The sequence below is a fragment of the Pagrus major genome, chromosome 7, assembly GCF_040436345.1.
Source record: "Pagrus major chromosome 7, Pma_NU_1.0".
In the NCBI taxonomy this organism is placed as follows: Eukaryota; Metazoa; Chordata; class Actinopteri; order Spariformes; family Sparidae; genus Pagrus; species Pagrus major.
The window spans coordinates 31958382-31978303 of NC_133221.1; the positions used below are offsets into that span (position 1 = coordinate 31958382).

At 43.2% G+C, this 19922-nt stretch overlaps 1 protein-coding gene across 1 annotated transcript in view; it reads left to right on the forward strand.

Annotated features, from left to right (window-relative positions):
* The first annotated feature begins 6695 nt into the window (after positions 1 to 6695).
* The window catches only part of LOC140999728 (protein FAM107B), a 37847-nt gene continuing 24620 nt past the window's right edge, over positions 6696 to 19922 (forward strand). The window contains exons 1-4 of the mRNA XM_073470247.1: positions 6696 to 6745; positions 7377 to 7447; positions 10167 to 10269; positions 19023 to 19164. Of these exons, the coding sequence (XP_073326348.1) occupies positions 6696 to 6745; positions 7377 to 7447; positions 10167 to 10269; positions 19023 to 19164 (366 nt within the window). The remainder of the gene's footprint in view (positions 6746 to 7376; positions 7448 to 10166; positions 10270 to 19022; positions 19165 to 19922) is intronic.

Consider the following 19922-nt stretch of genomic DNA (forward strand, 5'->3'; position numbering starts at 1 on the left):
AACATCAAAAATCAAGCCACAACAGTACCCTCCCCTCAAGGGGCGCCACCTGGCGTCCTACCTGGTTTACCTGGAAACCTGATGTAAAAATCCCGCAGCAGTTGCGGGTCGAGGATGAGGGAGCGGCTGACCCAGGAGCGCTCCTCGGGGCCGTATCCCTCCCAGTCGACCAGATACTGGTAGCCCCTACCCCGTCTGCGCACGTTCAGAATCTGGTTGACCGTGTAGGCTGGGTGGCCGTCGACGAGAAGTGGGGGAGGCGGTGGAGGTGCAGGAGGCTGGAGAGGGCTTTCGGTGACTGGCTTGAGGAGGGAGACGTGGAACACAGGGTGGACGTTTAAGGAGGCTGGGAGGCGGAGGCGGACAGCACTGGGGTTTATTATCTTCTCCACAGGATAAGGCCCAATGTACCTGGGGGAGAGTTTTCGGGAGTCGGTCTGGAGGGGGAGGTCTCGGGAGGAGAGCCACACTTGCTGACCCACCTGGTAGTCGGGTGAGGGAACCCGAAGTCGGTCCGCCAGACGTCGGTTGCGCTCAGCCGTTCTGCCTAATGCTGCACGGGTCTCTCGCCACACGCGTCTGACCCGGCGGAACTGAGCATGGACAGAGGGGACTGCTGCGTCGGACTCTTGGTTAGGGAATAAGGGGGGCTGGTAACCGGTGTTGATCATAAATGGCGAGAACCCGGTGGCTGAGCTGATGAGGGAGTTGTGGGCATATTCCACCCAGGGCAGGTGTGTAGCCCAGGATGATGGGAGGCGGGAGGCGACGCAGCGTAGAGAGGACTCTAGGCTTTGGTTGGCCCGTTCAGTTTGCCCGTTAGACTGGGGATGATAGCCGGAGGTGAGGCTGGAGGTGGTTCCCAGGGCCCGGCAGAAAGCCTTCCATACCCGCGAGGTGAACTGAGGTCCGCGGTCCGACACAATGTCCTGTGGAATCCCGTGCAACCTGAAGACATGTGTCACTAGTAGATTAGCAGTCTCCAAGGCGGTGGGGAGTTTAGGGAGGGGGACAAAATGAACCGCCTTGGAGAAACGGTCAACCACCGTGAGTATGGTGTCGTTACCTTCGGAGGGGGGCAGTCCGGTAACAAAATCCACTGCTATGTGTGACCAGGGACGTGGAGGAATGGGCAGAGGTTGTAGGAGCCCTGCCGGGGGTCGGTGGGAAGACTTGTTGCGGGCGCACTCTGTGCATGCAGCGATGAAGACCCGAATGTCAGAAGCCATGGATGGCCACCAGAAACGCTGCTGGACGAGAGCCAGCGTGCGGTGGACCCCTGGGTGGCAGGCTATCCTCGACGTATGCCCCCAGGTGAGCACTGATGACCTGGCAGACGGTGGCACGAACAACCGACCCGGCGGGCAACCGTCTGGAACCGTCTGGCCCTGCAGAGCTTCCTGAACCTCCTGTTCAACCTGCCAGCGAACCGCCCCCAGCACACACTCGGGATCCAGGATGGTCTCCTTAATGGGCTCCCCTCCCTCCAGGGTGAACTGACGGGAGAGTGCGTCCGGCTTGATGTTCCGAGACCCGGGGCGGTAGGTGAGGGTGAACTGGAAGCGACCCAGGAACAGGGCCCAGCGGGCCTGGCGGGTGTTCAGGCGGCGAGCTGTGCGGAGGTAGGCGAGGTTCTTGTGATCTGTCCAAACGATGAAGGGCTGAGCTGCCCCCTCCAGCCAGTGTCTCCACTCCTGCAAAGCCAGGACCACCGCCAAGAGCTCTCGGTTCCCCACATCGTAATTGCTTTCGGCGGGGGTGAGTCGACGTGAGAAGAAGGCGCAGGGGTGGAGCTTATTGTCTGTGAGTTGGCGCTGGGAGAGGACGGCCCCGACCCCGGAATCCGAGGCGTCAACCTCGACCACGAACTGCCGCTCAGGATCTGGGTGCACAAGAACAGGGGCGTTAACAAACATGTCTTTTAATTTCACAAAGGCAGATTGTTCTACAGGAGACCAGGTAAAACTGAGTTTCGAAGAAGTGAGACGAGTAAGAGGGGCCGCCAGGCGGCTGTAGTTCTTTATGAACCTACGATAAAAGTTGGCAAACCCCAGGAAGCGCTGCAGCTGCTTGCGGGTGGTGGAAGTGGGCCATTCTTTTACTGCTTCCACCTTGGAGGGATCCGCCCGCAGCCGCCCCTTCTCCACCACATAACCCAGGAAACTCACAGTAGACACATGAAATTCACATTTTTCAGCTTTAACATACAATTTGTTCTCCATCAGCCTTTTTAACACATCTCTAACATGAGTCACGTGTTCTTCCATGGAGCTAGAGAAAATCAAAATATCGTCAAGGTAGACAAACACAGTTTTGTTAAGCAGATCTCTTAACACATCGTTCACCAGGCTTTGGAAAACAGCGGGGGCATTAGTGAGTCCAAAAGGCATAACCAGGTACTCGAAGTGACCTAAGTGGGTGTTGAATGCTGTCTTCCACTCATCCCCCTCCTTAATCCTGATGAGGTGGTAGGCGTTCCTAAGGTCTAGCTTGGAGAAGACGCGGGCCGAATGTAAGGGGCTGAAGGCGGAGTCAATCAGGGGGAGTGGGTACTTGTTTTTTACAGTTATGTCATTCAACCCGGTGTAGTCAATGCAAGGCCGCAGGGTTTTATCTTTTTTCTCCACGAAGAAAAAACCCGCCCCCACCGGAGAAGAGGAGGGGCGGATGAGGCCGGCTGCCACGGACTCTGTGATGTATTTTTCCATGGCCTCTCGCTCGGGTTTGGACAAATTGAACAGCCTCTTAGTGGGAAGAGGGGCCCCTGGCAACAAGTCAATAGCACAGTCGTAGGGTCTATGTGGGGGCAGTGAGGTGGCAGAAGTTTTGCTAAAAACTTGGCTGAGGTCATGGTAGTCAGGGGGTACATTAATTCGATTACCTCGACTGCTGGAGCTGGATCTGCAGGCCTGGCGGGCAGAGCGGAACGGAGGCAGTGGGCGTGGCAGTGGAGACTCCAGTTGCGAACGGTGGCGGTGGACCAATCAACGTGGGGATTGTGAAGCTTTAACCAAGGGATTCCCAGAATGACAGAGTTCAGAGGTGAGGAGATTACATACAGTTCTAAATGTTCATGATGGTTACTGGAGAGTACCAATTTCAATGGTTCAGTTTTATGAGTCACCAGTTCTATGAGCTTGCCGTCTATGGCGTGTACCTTTTTGGGAGAGGACAGTTCATAAATAGGAATGTTGTTACTCTTCACAAAATTTCTGTCAATGAAGTTGTCATCGGCACCGGAGTCTACCAGCACCTGGACTGGAACCGAGTGTTCAGGTCCGTGAATCATACCTGAAACCTGAATTCTTGACGTGTGAGAGGAAGAAATGTGGCTCACCAGAGTCCTCTCTAGTACTGGTGAGCCCGGTCTTTTGGCAACTCTGGGCAGCAGGAAACGAAGTGGCCACCTTGTCCACAGTAGAGGCACAGCTTGTCATGCATCCTGCGTTGTCTCTCGGCTGGGGTGAGGCGGGCCCGACCCAATTGCATAGGCTCGTCAACTGGTGGCAGTCGTAGCTCTCGAGCGTAGTGGGTGGTGTCGGGCAATCCCGGAGTGGAGTCTGGGGAGCTGGGTTGAGTGCCAGAGACGAGCCGCCTGCTCCTCGTCCTCTGCCGTTCACTAGCTCTTTCCCTTATCCTATTGTCAAGGCGGATAGCTAAATCAACGAGGGAGTTGAACGAGTTACATTCCTCCCGAACCGCCAACTCATCCTTTAACTCCCCTGCCAACCCCTTAAAAAATATGGCTTGAAGAGCCGAATCATTCCACCCACTCTCTGCCGCTAAAATGCGAAAACTCACGGCGTACTCTGACACCGAAGAGCTACCCTGTTTGAGATCGAGTAACTGGCTTGTAGCCTGTCTGCCCTTTACCGGGTGGTCAAATACTCGTCTCATTTCGTCAGTGAATCGGTGAAAATCATTAACCAACTCGTGTTGTTGTGAAGATATCGCTAAGGACCAGGCTGCCGCCTGTCCAGTGAGCAAACTCATTATGAAGGCTATCTTAGCTTGAGGCGTAGCATAGGTGTGGGGTTGTTGGCTAAATACTAGCTGACACTGGTGTAGAAATTGTGAACAAGTACCTAAATCTCCTGAATACCTGACTGGTATGGGGATGTACGGCTCGCGTGCTTGCGGGGCAGGGCTGGGAGGAGGATCGTCGGCTGGGAGGTGAGCGGCGGCTCCGGGAGAGGAGACGAGCTGGTCCTGCAGGGCGGCCAACTGACCGCCCAGTTGTGAGACGCTGGCACCGAGCTGCTGCAGGTGTTCCATCACCCGCCCCAGAGAAGACTCATTCTGGTTTATTTTGGCGGCTTGCGACGAGAGTGCACGTTTGTAGTTGTCCATCTCTGCTGGGTCCATGCTCGGCCGGATGATTCTGTTAAGGGCTAGTCAGGGAAGTCAGGACCCAGTTGCAGAGTTCAACAAAAGAGTTTATTAAACAAAAGGAGGGAGGACAGTTCCTCAGGAAAATACTCAAAAAATAAAGTAACAACGCAAAAGCTCTCTAGGAAAAGTAGCAACTAAAAATCTCCATAGAAATGGGAAAAGACTCAGGAACAAAAGTACAACTGAAATGGTGTCGAGGCACAAAACTCACGATACAAAGGGACACAGAAGGAATAACTCGAGGCGAGGCGATCAGCTGGAGTCACACGATGCACAGGCTTGACACTGCAAGGCAAATGAATCATCCGGCACAGGAGACAAAGGGAGAGTGGCTTAAGAAGCCAACCAATTAGGGCAGAATGAGCTGCAGGTGTGCCAGGTGCTCTGTGCTCCAGGAGATTGCCCCGCCCCTTGGTGCACACTCTGTATGAGAGAGAGAGAGAGAGAGATGTTAAAACAAACCAAAACATAACATCAAAAATCAAGCCACAACACAAAGCTTGTTATTAAATAGATACATTTTTAGTCTTGAAAGCTCTAATTCCAATGCAAATGTATTTTGGTAGATGAGTGAATCAGTGAATAAATAGAGTTCCAGTTTCCAGTTTGTTATATTGATAGTCCTACTGAAAACATTGACTGTGAAAAGAGGGAACCATAAAGGAAAAATGCTGACTTATTTCTGGGTTTTAGGACTCATTCCTGTTGCACTCTATTTAACATTTTACTCATTTGCAACTGGAAGGGATTTTTCTCAGCCTGTTATAGACCCCATCGTGTTGTGCTGTCACTGGCTATTCTGTAACAGCAATATGCAGCAGACTCCCCTTCCTGCGGTTTTGGTTGATTTTACAGACCGGACGAAGTCAGAAAAGCATAAGCAGAGAGCTAATAACCTGAAACACAACAAAGGTGACACTTCTTATCTGGAAAATTTCACATGTGATGACACAATTCTCAAACATTCACACCACGCATTTGAACCATAGAAAAAAGACAGTATAAAGTCAATTGGATTCATTAAGTAACTAAATATGTCCCTGTCAAATTATTCCTTGAATTCAGCATCTTATTAAAGGAGTAATTCAGTATTGCATTTCCAGAGGAAGACAATAGACAGATTACAGTAACAATACAGTAGTCAACATGGATGCAGCAAAGGCCAGGATATCCTTGTCCTGACATTTTGTCAGTAGTATGGACCAAGCTCCAAAACCATTGGCCTCTAAACTTCCCAAAGTGCAACTCAATAGCAGGTTGTTGACACTCTCTGCCAAATACCAATGTCTTTTAAACCCAACAACCTTACTTTACAATACAATGCATACTTTAAGATAATGTAGCCTCCAACCCTGCTGAGATAACACTGATGGCATCATCAGACTTGACAAAGCTCCCTCAAAGACACAGATGACATTATACAGCTGTTTTCACAGGCTTTATATTACTCATGACTAATTAAGTTGTCTGTATTTGTAAAATAACCAGAATTCCCCTTTAATACTCAAACAGAGTTGAAGGATAATAAAATAGTGATAAAATAAAAATATAAGTATATACAGAAATATATTATCTACATTTATTACCTGTTTGTTTGTGGGCTGGTTTGTTGGATTGTCTGCAGGATTACGCAAAACCTGCTGAAGAGATCTCCACCAGACTTGGATGGAGGATGGGTCTCAGCCCAGGATAGACCCCAGTAACTTTTGATGCTGGTCCAGATAAAAGGATGGAGTCAGTGATTTTTTTCTTACTTTCTTTAACTTTGTCAGATAGTTTTTCTAAATTATTTATCAGGGAACAATTCTCCTTGGTGAAAAAAAAGGTATTTAGCTGGCTGGATGTGTTTGAATGGGTCTGTGAATAGGCGAATGTAATAAGTGTTGCAAGGCACTTTGAGCGGTCAGTAGACTGGAAAAGTGCAATAGAAATGCAAGTCCATTTACCATTCTAGTTTGTAGAAGAAATTTAAATGGGGCGAACTGTTTGTAAATGACTGTTCAAACTGGAGAACAAAGTATTATGAATATTATTTCATAGTTAAACAACATCACATGATATTGGACAAATGAGAATCCCCGCAGCAGCCGTGTACAGCGTGTTGTGCGGGGTTGACCAATGATGTCATGAATGTATATATGAAATAGAAACAGGTTAAAAGCACTATTATATTGCAGTGCATAGTCCCACTTGTCATTGTCTCCCTGTCGACTGTGAACACGAGGGGCCGTCAGTAAGTGAGTGCCACATTCAGGGCTCTCAAGTAACACTGCTCTCAATAGTGTCACTGTCAGCTCCACACGATGGCTAATGTTCTCAAACAGCAGCCTCTCATGGAGGACCAGAACGACAGGTAGGGCTCAAGCCTGTATGCATTTTTCCTTTAGATTCTACTGCCTTATATGAAGTATATAGAGTAACATGTGGCTGATACTGTTTCAACTGCATGTCATATGCTGTTCATTTCTGCTGTCATTCTTAAAATGTTAAATGTAGTGTTCTATGGACTATGCATTGCATTATACTGTATCTATATACTCCAGAATATTTCTCCATCTCAACAAAAAGTGTTATGACTGTAATTCTCTTTTTCAAGTTAAAAAAACAAAAGAGAGCAACTTCAGTTGTGTGCTATATGTACTGTGTGTTCACATCTCATTTTCTTAGTATTGAATTTGTAAAATAATGACTCTTTCATCAGTTTCTACATTTTCTCCTTCTGTAATCCTACACCATTTTTTTTTGCCTACCAACCTATCTCCCCTTTTCTAGTTAATTGAGCTAGATGGCAGCTTTGGCATTGAATCTCTTTCAATGTAGCATTGCTTATGTGCTCTGTGATATGTCATTTACATACAAACCTGCTCACTGAGGTTAAATTATGCATCTCAACGTAAGCTATCTGTTTCCACACTACTGTGTGTCTGTCTGCTCTACTTTCTGAATTCAATCTGTCCTCCTGTGATACTGACTCTTGTCACCAGCATCTGCTCCCTCTTCCCCCATCAGCTAACCAGCATGCAGCAGGAGCTGGGGCTCCACACCAGGTCCTCAGGTGCTGCCCTCCATTCAGCTATTTTATACATTGAGAAGCCTCTTACTCCAACTGAATACACCCCACACCTCACAAGCCACCATGTCCCTCAATGGTTCAGTTCCTAACAACAATAACAACACAAATATGGAGATCCAGACGGCCTCCAGAAGCAGGATGATAAACAACACACAGTGCAACAATCACAGAAGAGGTCAGTTTAACCTGTACAGTTCTCTGTGGTGTAGTAACAAAACTGCTATCTGGGATAGCATGTGACATCTTTAACCCCTTCCCACAATAGGATTAGAGAATGTCTTTTATGTTGAACACCTTACCTGGCCCACTTTTAGAGTAGAGCCTTCTCCAGCCTTGAAACACATGACAGATATGTCATGCCCCCCAATAATGACAGAACAAAAAACAAGTGTTTTCTAATTTACATGTATTTCAAGATCCGGTGGCTATGGCTAGTCTAGCTTAGCATAAAGATTGGAAGCAGGGGAAAACAGCTAGCGTAACTCTGTTAAAAAATGCTTGTCTTGTTGGTTTAACCTGTACATGACCGGAAATTTTGAAAGTTGGTGGTTTTAGGGGGATTTACATGCTGGATCTACAGCATGTAACATTTGTTTGTACCCCATTTTTATTTCTATACTTAATGTATTAATTAGTAAGCTTTAGAAGTGTTTCGCTTTGAGCTATGCAAGGCCAACCATGCAGTGACTCCATCTCCATACATGGGCACAGTCTGAACTTTAAGGTCAGGGGTTCCCAAAAATTAAAAAAATCAAGAGGAAATGTAATTCTAATGCTTCTCTTGCACTAAATTCATCCAATGACTGATGGACTATTGCATGACTTGCCAACAGAAAATAAACCCAACAGTAAGAGACAAAGATGCCAGCTATCAGAGTTTCTCCAGAGATGAGTCTCCAACAAAAACGTTGCTTAAAAGGTCATTAAACTGGTAAAAAAAAAAAGAAAGAAAAAAAAAAAGAAAAAGAAGACTTTATTGGTTATAAAATGTCAGAGTAAGCCTAGGTTAAATGATGCAGAGGCATAAGGATAATTGCAAAAGAAATCATCCTCCAGCAGCATGAATGATAAGAGCTTCCCCCAATGCTGTGCACATTTACCCAGGAGGCACAGCAGCTAGTGCAGAGGCGCATCAGTCAGGATCTAATGTTAATTAATGCTCTGTGTTCTTTTACACATCCAAAAGTTCACATACACACACACACACACACACACACACACACACACACACACACACACACACACACACATTCCTTATTGTTGGGAGTAAGGCCACCATCTTTCTGATGAATCCTGAGCACCATCAGAGCAGTCTGGAAAAAATTTATTTCACAAGCTAAAAGTTATATTCTGCGCCTGTGACTCTATAACATGGACACAAGACTGATACTGATCGTATTATATAACTCTCAGACACAAAGGAAACAATTGTTTTTTAGAGAATATTTAAGGAATTTTGACCTCCTAGTAGGGCTGGGCAATATGGCCAAAACTGTTATCACGATATGTTTTTTTATATTGATCGATGTCGATAATTATCACGATATACAGTGTATTTAACAATAATAATAATGTTGAATTGACAGTTTAATACACTTTAATGCCTCCTGTTCTGTAAGACCTGATGTGGTTCGGACGTGCGAGCAGATCACATATCAGCAGTGACATCTCTGAGCTGCTCCTCTAACTTTACCCTTCACTCTGCGTGGGGCTGATTTTTAACCGTGCTTATAGGCATCATATCTTTAGCGATACAGTACGTAACTGTGCTGGTGTCTTTGTGTCGCTTCAGTTTCTTCTCATATGGGGTAATGGCTGAAAATGCAGCGGCACCTGTTGGCTGTCGAACTGAAGTTTGACTAGTAGCAGCAGTGGGGCTGGGCTGTTGGCTACTTGAGGGGAGGCTGACGCTAGCATGATAGCGCTAACGCATACTTTCGGAGTACTGTTTGGGACGGTACCTTTCGAGATGATGGAAGAGGTTGGTGGTGTTTCCAGTTCTGCTGGGGACTGGTCGCCAACACATTTTGCACCTAACAGTGGTCTGTCCTTTGTCAGACTTCAGGTAGCCAAACTATTTCCAAATAACCGAAGTGGTATGACTTTTCTTCGGTACAATTTCTTCGTCTTTCGCAGTTTCCTCGCACTCGGTTTCGAGTGGACACACAGGTGGTCACTGTCATTCTGAGTTGTTGTGAGTTGGAAGGGCTGGAAACATGCATCAACCACATGCATCTGTTTCTCTGCTGTGCGATTGGCTGTTGGTTTAGTGTTTTCTAGGTAAAGGAAAACGGACTCAAAAATGACTGTATCGAAAATAAATGTCATAAATTTATCATCGTTATCGTGGAGAATTTTATCATGAAAATGATCGAGATCGTTTTATCGCCCAGCCCTACCTCCTAGATGTGTCAGGTTATCATCTGCCAAGCTGACAGAAATTCATGAAATCCTAGCCAAAGCTGCTCAATACATAGGATGCACATTCAGTGGTCTGGGGTGTGATGTCATCGGGAATTACTAAAGGGACATTATTCTCAGTTCTCAGTTCAAATTTACTCATAACTCATAACTCATAACAGCCTGTAAATACTGATTCTACCATATGCTATACAGTAAGGTAAAATTAATCTTTATCTGTTCAGGGATTCCGCTCTGTTTTGATGTGTTTGACATGTTTTTGATGTAATTTCTCTGTCAGATAATGGAGTCAAAGCCGAGGCCTCTTCAGGTCAGTCACACCCCATGAAGGCTTCCAGGACTCACAACGAGCTTCACAAGGAACTGCTACTGGCCCACAAGAGGTAGGTTCCATACAGGAGCAACAAAATGGTCAGATTTAATTGTCCATTCTGTGTAGCAACAGGGCACAATGAAACAATATATAGTGATCAACTCAAAGCAGATGTGTTACTGTCCAGTAGGCTACCACCTCTTGTTGGCTTATTGAAAAGAAAGTACCCACATCGGTGCATGTTTGAATGGTGTGTCTAATAAAGTACATATAAGATTAATGTTCAGTCTGATGCATTGATAAAAAATAGATACCCCTTGAACTGACATTTTCAGCTTAAATCAGTTTCTACACTTTTCAAGACGCCATGTTGTATTGGTGGCATGGCACTGCTGTTCTCTTAAACATTAGGCTTTAAGTATTATTTTCCCATGATAACTGCTTAATTTATCTCGGGATAACAAAGCTTGTCTTCTCAAGATCTTGAGAAAATTATCTCGCAATCTCGGGAAAACACCCTTTGTCATTCGATGATAATGACATAAGTAACTCATGATCTTCAGAAAACAATGTTCATTATCTGGAGATCTTGACAAAATTAACTCGCTATCATGGGAAACTGGAGGAAATAATATATTTGGCCCATGGCCATTTAGGGCTTCATTTCATTTCATTACAAAGAAGCATTATTCTTTTGTACATGAAAACATGAACAAAGGGCCATTAAATTCAATCTTATCTCAACATTTTGTTAGAACTTATGTGCTTTTGTGTCCATCATCAAAATGCATTTCATGCTCTATCCTCAATAATTCTTCTCTAAAGCAGCTGTCATTAAGAATGCATGAGAGTCTCTTTCTCTCTCTCACAAACTTGGAATTATACACCTTCTCTCCATGCTGCTGCAGCCCTTTAGACCACTAGGAGCATGAAGCAGTGTAAAGTGATATGTTCATAGGAGGACTGACCTGGCTCCACAATCAGCTGGTCTGATAGCACACACTGTGCCAGTGAAAGCAGTGGAACTTTTTGTTGTTGCCTGTTACTCTTACCTCACAGTTCACATACATCCGACCAAAAAACTTCTAAGCAGAACGTAAACACAGATTTATTTGAACATCTCAAATTTATCATGATCCTAAAATGGCTTTAAAAACAATCTACCATGAGTATTTTGGTTCCATGCAAACAGTAGCAGGAGACATGAACGTATCTCAGACAGTGATTTGGATTTTGACCCAATTTGTGTTGATGATGCATTTCACAACTGAACCATTTTCAGAAATTGGTTTAAGCCAAGGTGATTCATTCATTACTGATTTGCCCGGTTGCATTGTGTATGGATAGCAAATTCATTGTTGCCTTGGGTTATCATGGCTTTATGTGTAAGTAAAATCACAAGACAGCCAAATGTGGTACCATTACCATTCAAAGTGGCGCTGAAGATGATGGTCTCAGTACATCAGTAAATCTGTACATTGGAAGGAACTTTTAACCATCAGACAATCCACTCGTCAAGCTCACTTTTACCGAGCCTCTAATTGGAGGACCAGCAGATCTGAGTACTCATTAAACTGAGACAGCTGGGATTTCTAATCGTATCCTGTTGATTCATCTGGTGAATGTTCACTCTCTGGCCAACAGGATAGATGAACTGCTGCTCTTCAAAAGAGCAAACACAGACTTTTTCCAATCTGCTGCCCTCTGCTTTATCGAATCCTATCCGGTGGGCACATCCTAGACACTGCACTATATCCAACTCCTCCAAGCGTAACTTGGAGTAGTAAAGAAAAGATAACACTTGCGGACACCTGTGTCTGGAAGGTCCAGTCACTGGATAATCAGTATTTCTGGCAAAAAATACACTATGAAGACACACTCCAAGCAACTCTGTGAAAAGGTTATTGAAAAGTATAAGTCAGGGGATGGATACAAAAACATTTTCAAGTTACTGAACATCCCCCTGAGTTCAGTTAAATCCATCATTAAGAAATGGAAGGAATATGGCAAATGTGTAAATCTGCCTAGAGCAGGCCGTCCTCACAAACTGAGTGACACAAGAAGGAGACTTGTGAGGGAGGCCAACAAGACACCTATGACTACTCTGAAGGAGTTAAAAGCTTCAGCAGCTGAGATTGGAGAGACTCTGCATACAACTTCTAAATGCTGTATCACAGGCAACTGGACTTGTTTCAGTTTCTTAAAGACATTTCACTTCTCACCCAAGAGGCTTCTTCAGTTCTAACTAACTGGAGGGGAGTTGCAGGCTTTTAAAATCTGTGTGGGAGTGTCCTTACAGAGTCGTTAAGGACACATGTGAGCTCTGAGTTTCAGAGTCATTAGGGCCACTTGTGGGTTGTTGACTTAATCGGCCTTCATGTGGGTTGTTAGGGCTAGGGGAGCCCAGGTGTGAAGGATTGTTAAGCTGTCTGGGGTGGGAACTCAGTACTGCATTGTAGGTGGGTGATAAGTAATGTCTTAGGCCACCTCCTCTGTTCAAAGATGGTCGCTCCAGTTTGACATAGATGGATTCCTTTACTCCTCTTCTTAAACCATCTATCTTCTCCAGCCAAGATGTTTACATTGTTGTCTTCAAAGGAATTAATTTTCTCCTTCGGATGTAAGTGGACAGCAGAGTCTTGACCTGAGGAGTTGGCCCTCCTGTGTTGTGCCATTTGTTTATGGAGAGGTTGTTTTGTCTCCCCAATGTATAAATCTGTGTAGTCCGGGTTGCATTGAACAGCATAAACTACATTACTCGGTTTATGTTTGGGTGTTTTGTCCTCAGGAAGGACAAGTTTCTGCCTCAGTGTGTTGATAAGTTTGAAGTGAACCGGGATATGATGTTTATTAAAGATCCTCCTGAGTTTCTCAGATGTTCCCACAACATAGGGAACGAATTCCTTTTGCCACTAGGTGGTGCGCCGACCGTTACAGAATATTGGCATGTTAATGTCTTCAGGCTGGGGCTCATATCAAATGTGAAGTTTCGGGCAGATTCGAGCATTTACAGTGGAGTTAAAGCAACTTTCTGCTTCTTGGTGACACATTGGTCACCACCATACTGCCACGCTCACGCCATTGACAAAAGCTCACATGTGTCACAATACAACATCATCAAGGTGTTTACTCACCATGTTTGATGCAGATCAGATTGTCTGGCTTGGAGAAGGACATCACTGATTAAAATATGTAATTTCCTGCTGCCACTAGGGGGTGCTTTGATTGTAACTCAATATTTGCATATTAATGTATTCAGGGCAGGACTCTTACCAAATGTGTAAAGTTTGGTAAGAGTCAAACTGAGTATATCTATATTATTCATTTCTCCAAATTCTGCCTCTATCTTTTTTTTTTCTTCTTTTTTAGGTATACGGTTAAATAAATACATTTTTGAGTGTCAGTGTTATCATTAATTAGTTCATGGTCTCGTAACTCAACCACTTAACATCTTTTGTACTCTGTCTCCTTGTTTCTAACTCTATAAGTTCATTGGGTCATTCATAAACTCCATTTCCGATATTTCCTGTATAGTTATTTTCTGGTCTGGACTGGTGGGTTTTAGCCAGCTCCTGGTTATTTGCTTCATAGCTGCAATTCTATAAAGGTACTGGTCTGTTTCCTGCATTAGCTCTGAGGGTGACTCTCCAAGAATGATGTATGCAGGTTAAATGTATTTTTTATATTAAATATGTCGTGATTTATACTCATTATAACAGGCTGCCAAAATGACTTTAAATCTGAACAGAAGAAAAAAATTGTGGATAGTTTTCTTTTGTCTCAGCAATTCTCCAGCAATGTGATTTCACTGATGTGTTCATTTTTTTAATGTACATTCGGAGTAATAAAAATCTCATACAAAATTTCCAGGCAAATTCTTTCCAATATTTAGTATTGGCTGTTCTATGAATTTCTCTGCACACTTGCTTCCATTCCTCTTTGCTCAATTCAACCAAGTCATTATCTATTTTGTGAATTTTACATATTTTTTCCCAGCTTTTTTAATGTATCATAACTGTATTTATTTGTGTTGCGTTAAAGAACCTCTTCAAGTTAAGGACGGCTAATTTACCCAATTCTTTTGCTTTGATTAATTTATTCTATCTTATTCTTTTCCTTTTATTGTTTCAAATAAAATTACTGTTGTGGTCAAAGGTTTACATACACTCCTAAAGAACATGTATATCATTGCAATCTTGAGTTCCAATGATTTTCAGGCAGAAATGTGATGAAGAGTCGGTAGGACAGACTACCAAACAGAAGACAGAGGCTTTTCCACGTATGGATGTAGTATTTTATTCCTCATATAAGTTGCCAAAGACACTACCAGTTACCACATTACTGTTGTTTGGTCCTGTAACGTTGCTTTGTGGGTTGAAGTGTGGGACATTTCTCTTTTATTTGATGAGTGAAGGATCTGTTTAGTTGTCACACTGTGAACATCATCAGACCCACACACCCCTGTTCCATGCCCCAGCTTTTCCATTCACACAGACGCCGTCTTGCCTCTGCTGTTGCTCTGATATCCCCCCATCTGCCTCCTTAACTTTCACACAGACGGCGAGGCAGAGTATCGGCAAATGATTCCTGCACTGACAGGGTGTGAATGGGGCTACTGACTGTTTTAGAGGGGGAGAGAAGTGTCATTGTGGTAGTGGGGGAGGGGGGTGCTGAGGCGGGCAGTGGTGGAAAAGCTGGGGCTCCATGGTTGTGTCATGGTTGATTGTGTCAGGTCTGCTCCATTGTCTTTCAAGTTGGATAGGAATATTCCAGGTAGTGAAGTCTGGTGCCCACACTTGCGGAGATGCACAAGCATTCCAGCACATCTTCCTCTCCTCTGGCGTTTAACTGCATGACCAAAGGTGAGAACACCTTTGACCGAAAGTCCAATAATTCCACTGTTCTACCTATCTGTGTTAACTCATGTCAATAGTTATTGTTTCACATTTAGTTTCATTTATTTTATTTGCTGAAAATTTGCCATATTCTTTAATTGTTTCCTTAAGAGCAGGTAGTAAGGCTTCAGGTCATGATAAATACATGATGACATCATCAGCATACATAGTCAATTTGTGTTGTTCTTCTCTAATTTGAACCCCTTTGATGAGGTTCTGTTTTCTCACTACCTCAGCCAAGGGTTCCATGCACATAATGCAAATCAAACTGGACAGTGGATCTCCCTGTCTGGTTCCCCTGTGTATTTCCGGCGTCTTGATAGAGTGCCATTGACTTTGACTTGTATTACACGGTTATTGTACATTAGTTGTAACCACTTGATAAATTTGGAATGAAAACCAACCTGTCAACCTGTTAAATGTATACAACCAGCGTACTCTATCAAATGCTTTTTCTGCATCAATTGTTAGCCAAGTTTTTTGTCTTTTGACAGTGGTCAATTATATTTAAAGTGCACCTCATATTGTTGATTGTAGTCTTTGATCTGTATTTAGAAGAGATACTGGCCTATATGATGAACACTTGCCTTTTTTAGGGATGACTACAGTCACTGATGAGTTCCAGGTTGGTGCTCAGGTTCCTTCATCTAATGCATTATTATAGACTCTGTAAGATTGGTGTCAGTGATGTCCGAAACTCTTTTAATAAATTTGTGTATCCACCATCCCCTGAGGTTTTACCATTTTTTTAGTTTCTTTATTTGTCTTGATATTTCATCTATTGTTATTGCTTTTATAAGATATGTGCTCTGATCTGAAGAGACTTGCTTAAGCTTTCCAAGGTATGTGTCCATTTTTGTTGTATCCATTTTTTCTGATTTATCCTTATACAAGTTCTCATAAAATTTTGCGAATGTCTCTGCTATCTCCTCATCTAGAACTTTAATTGAGTTTGGTCCCCCATCACAATTTTTCTCTTTTGTAAATACAAGTGAATTTTCTTTATCAATTTCTCTAGTTCTGAGCAGTTCTTTTCTAGTTGTTTGGTTGTAGTGGCATTTGTATTAATTAATTAATTAAGTGCTTATCTTCGAAGAGTTTGATTTGCAGTTCAAGTTCCTCTTTACCTTGTTCTCTCCATCTTTTCTTGGCAGATGCATTAGCTATTATTTCTAAAAACCACTTCTGCTCCTTCCCATGACATGATCTCATGGATTTCCCCAGTATCAGTCCTGCAAGAGGGAATTGTTCATTCTCCATTGATGTTTCCCTTTTATAGAATTTATCTTTACCTTTAGGCTAACAGTTGCATGGTCTGATAAAGTCATTGTTCCAGTAGCGCATTGACTAATAAATGAAATGTCTTTTTTTAAACATAAAGAAGTAATCTAATTTACTGTAAGTGGAGTGTCTACCAGAGTAATAAGTGTAATCTTTAATTGTATGGTGTAATGTTCACCATACATCTATTAATCCTATTTCAGCACATGTTCTCGTCATTAACGTTGCTATTTTTTTCTGCCTTATGCGTTCCAGATGTCAAGATCATACTGGGCTTAAGGAGCAAATTAAAATCTCCACCAATAATAACTAGTTTTTTCCCATGTGTAATTATTACCTCTATCAACTGAATCATGAATACATGCCAAATGTCTGGAGGATTGTAAATGTTCATTAAAGGTCTTTTAGCTGTCTCTGACAATAGGCCTTTATGATTGTAGCGACACCCCATCTTGCTGAGCTCAATCAGGATGAAAATACTTGTACATTGTCTTATTTTTCTTGGCTTTCTGTGTTCTTCTTGCATCAGGTGAGTCACTTGGATTAACATTATGTCTCCCTTTTCTTTCTTAAATTGTTGAAAACCTTTTTTTCTTTAAATGAAATATAATCAGGTTACTCATAAAAAAGACTTACTGTCCTGTATGTATGTGACATACAGGAATGTGTGGTCACATTATGCAATTTAATTTTGTATACTATGTATGGTTTTCATGTGCTTATGTAGAAGAGCCTTAGTAGCAAATGAATGGACCTTTATGTTGGGAGTTGTATCTCCATTTTGCCACAAGGGGGCATCGCCTGCCTAGTGAGACTAGCTGGTATCCAGCTCTCGTCTTTTAGAGAAGTAGATGTCATCCAGGACAGGCAGGCGTGTGTTTGTGATCATCTGGGTTGTGTTTATAACCTCCTGCAGAGCCTTCCTGTCAGCCACAAAGCTGCTGCCATACCGACCGGGATCCCATAAGTCTGTATGTTTCCAATGGAGCAGTGGTAAAAAGAAACCAGCAGCTGTTGTGGCTGGTTAACCTTCCTGAGTGTTCTGAGGAAGTAGAGCCGATGTTGTGCCTTTTTAACCAGAGATTGTGTGTTAGTTGACCATGCATGTGAGATCGTCTGAGATGTGTGTGCCCAGGAACCTGAAGCTGGAAACTCTCTCTCCTGTCTCTCCATTTATGTGCAGTGGTTTGTGGTCACCCTGTTTCTTCCTGAAGTCAATAATCAGTTCTTTTGGTATTTGTTTGGTGTTGAGTGCCAGATTATTTACTGAGCACACACCCCTGTGGGATCCCTGTGCTGAGTGTCAGAGTGGAAGAGTAGTGGGGCCCATCCTGACTGCCGGCTCAAGGAATGTGATTAGGATATAACATAGAAGGTAGTGAAGAAAAATAGACCCAAGCTACAGTAAATACATAATAAAAATAAAAAAGTGACTTCCTTATTGGCTACCTTAAAGCTTGGGTAGTTTACTCTACTCATCCATGCATTCCTCATTGCAAGGAGAAGTTTGCATTCCATCAGCGTCAGTTTATGTAAAACTAATTTTTTAACGAATTAGAAGACAAGAACGGAGGGGTATCAGTGACTTTTAACAATTCTGTTACACCCTCTCCTTTTACAGGCAAAATAACCTCCAAGAGGCTTTTTTGTACGGTATGGGTATGATATATGTACCTACCAATTTTCATGTATGTAGGTCAAACAGGCTTAGGGTGCTAGCAAGCAGGAGGTCATTGTTTAAAAAAATACTTCCTTCTGTTACTAGGGGACACTGTGACTTTAAGCAAATATTGGCATGTAAGTGTGTTCAGAATGGGACTCTTATCAAATGTGTAAAGTTTGGTGCAGATTCAATCATGTACAGTGGAGTTACCACTGCACTGTTTCAGTGCTCGGGCCCTAACAATAATTCCTTGCATTTCAAGAGGGTCATCGCACCGTATCTGTGCTCCTGCCCTAATGAAATGTACCTTGATTACACATGAAGCATTAGCCAAACAATAACACACCAAAATACAGACGCCACCATCACTGAGATTGATAACCTGTGAAACTAGAGGGGAGAGATGGAGTGGTCTGCCCATTCACCATGAAACCAATAACCTGTTGATATTACAAATCAAGACTCAATAGTCCAACAATGGCATACTCATCAGTGCTGACAAAAAAATTTCAAATGGAAAAAATCAAATTGAAATGTAACCTTAAAATCAAAAAACATCAAATCATGAAATCCCTAGTAATGAGTCTTACTTCTTTTTTAGTTTCCTTGACACAAACCACCCACCTAAATCTACTTCAGACCAAGTAAAACCCCTCATAGCAATGGCATTCCCTTAACTAGAATGATATGGCTAGAGTAAAAATGGAATGTCCCTTTATATTTATTATTACTGTGACAGAAATAAACAGGATATGGAAACATATGGATAATATCGCCTTCTGCAGAAGTGTGCAGTTATTCAAGAAGTAGAGACAAAGAGGCACTATATACAGTCTGCAATGCAACTAAATAAGTGTGACTGAACTGGTGAGTGTGGGTGAAAAAAAATCATTTACATTCATATTGTATTTATAATTGTCAACCTGTCTTTTGAGTTTTCCACCATATCTAACTCAAGCTCTGTCTCTTAATCTATGGACTAAGGGGTCTGGCACTGAGCAGCAGGTCAGAACTCCAGCAGGTGCTGGAGAGGAGGAAGAGGGTGCAGAGTGACCAGGAAGACGAGGGACAGAGCAGGACTCCTCTGGAGGACGTGCTCCTCAGACGTCAGCAGAAACAACTTGAGGTAATACACCGTGAATTTAGGGTTTCAGCAATGGCAGAAAATGCTTGATTTAATCTTTTCATGCAAATGGACACTTACTGAAACTATCAAGTGAACGGCCTTTGATCCACGGGATCAATTAAATAAATGAATAATAAAGCTGACAGTAGCTGTTCAAATGGTACATAGTACAGTTTGGGCCTCTACACAAAACCAGCAGTATTAGCTGCGCTCACAGCAGGGCAGGTTTCAGAGCAGAGTGAAGAAGCAAAGTAACAGAGGTATACTTCACCAGTGTAAGGTAGCATGAGATCTCCACTGTTCACTGGTTGACTGTTCTTCAATCTGAGGCCTGTACTGTGAATCAGGATTTGTGGTTAGCAAGGTAACTTCAGGGTTGACACTGGGTTTTTAGTGTTATGAAGCTGGTTCACTTCTAACCAGGGTACGTCGCCATGACAACTTAGACTGCACACCAACCCGCGCCAAAGCAGGGTATGTCCGAGATAAAAGATCAACCCATATAAAAGCACTGCATTCTGACCAGTCAATTCAAGGTAAGAAAGTAGGAGTAAGAATTCCACGTACGTTAAGATGCATTACTTCTTTCATTAAACCATACAACATATATCTCCCATTAATGCCATAAGTTTGCGACAGATGTTATTGTGCAGGATAACAATCCACTGCCACTTCCATAGCAAGGGTATCTGCATCTTTTCTGAAGAAGGTATCTTAACGTAGCAATAAGTTCATAGTTGGGCAGTAGATATAATGGG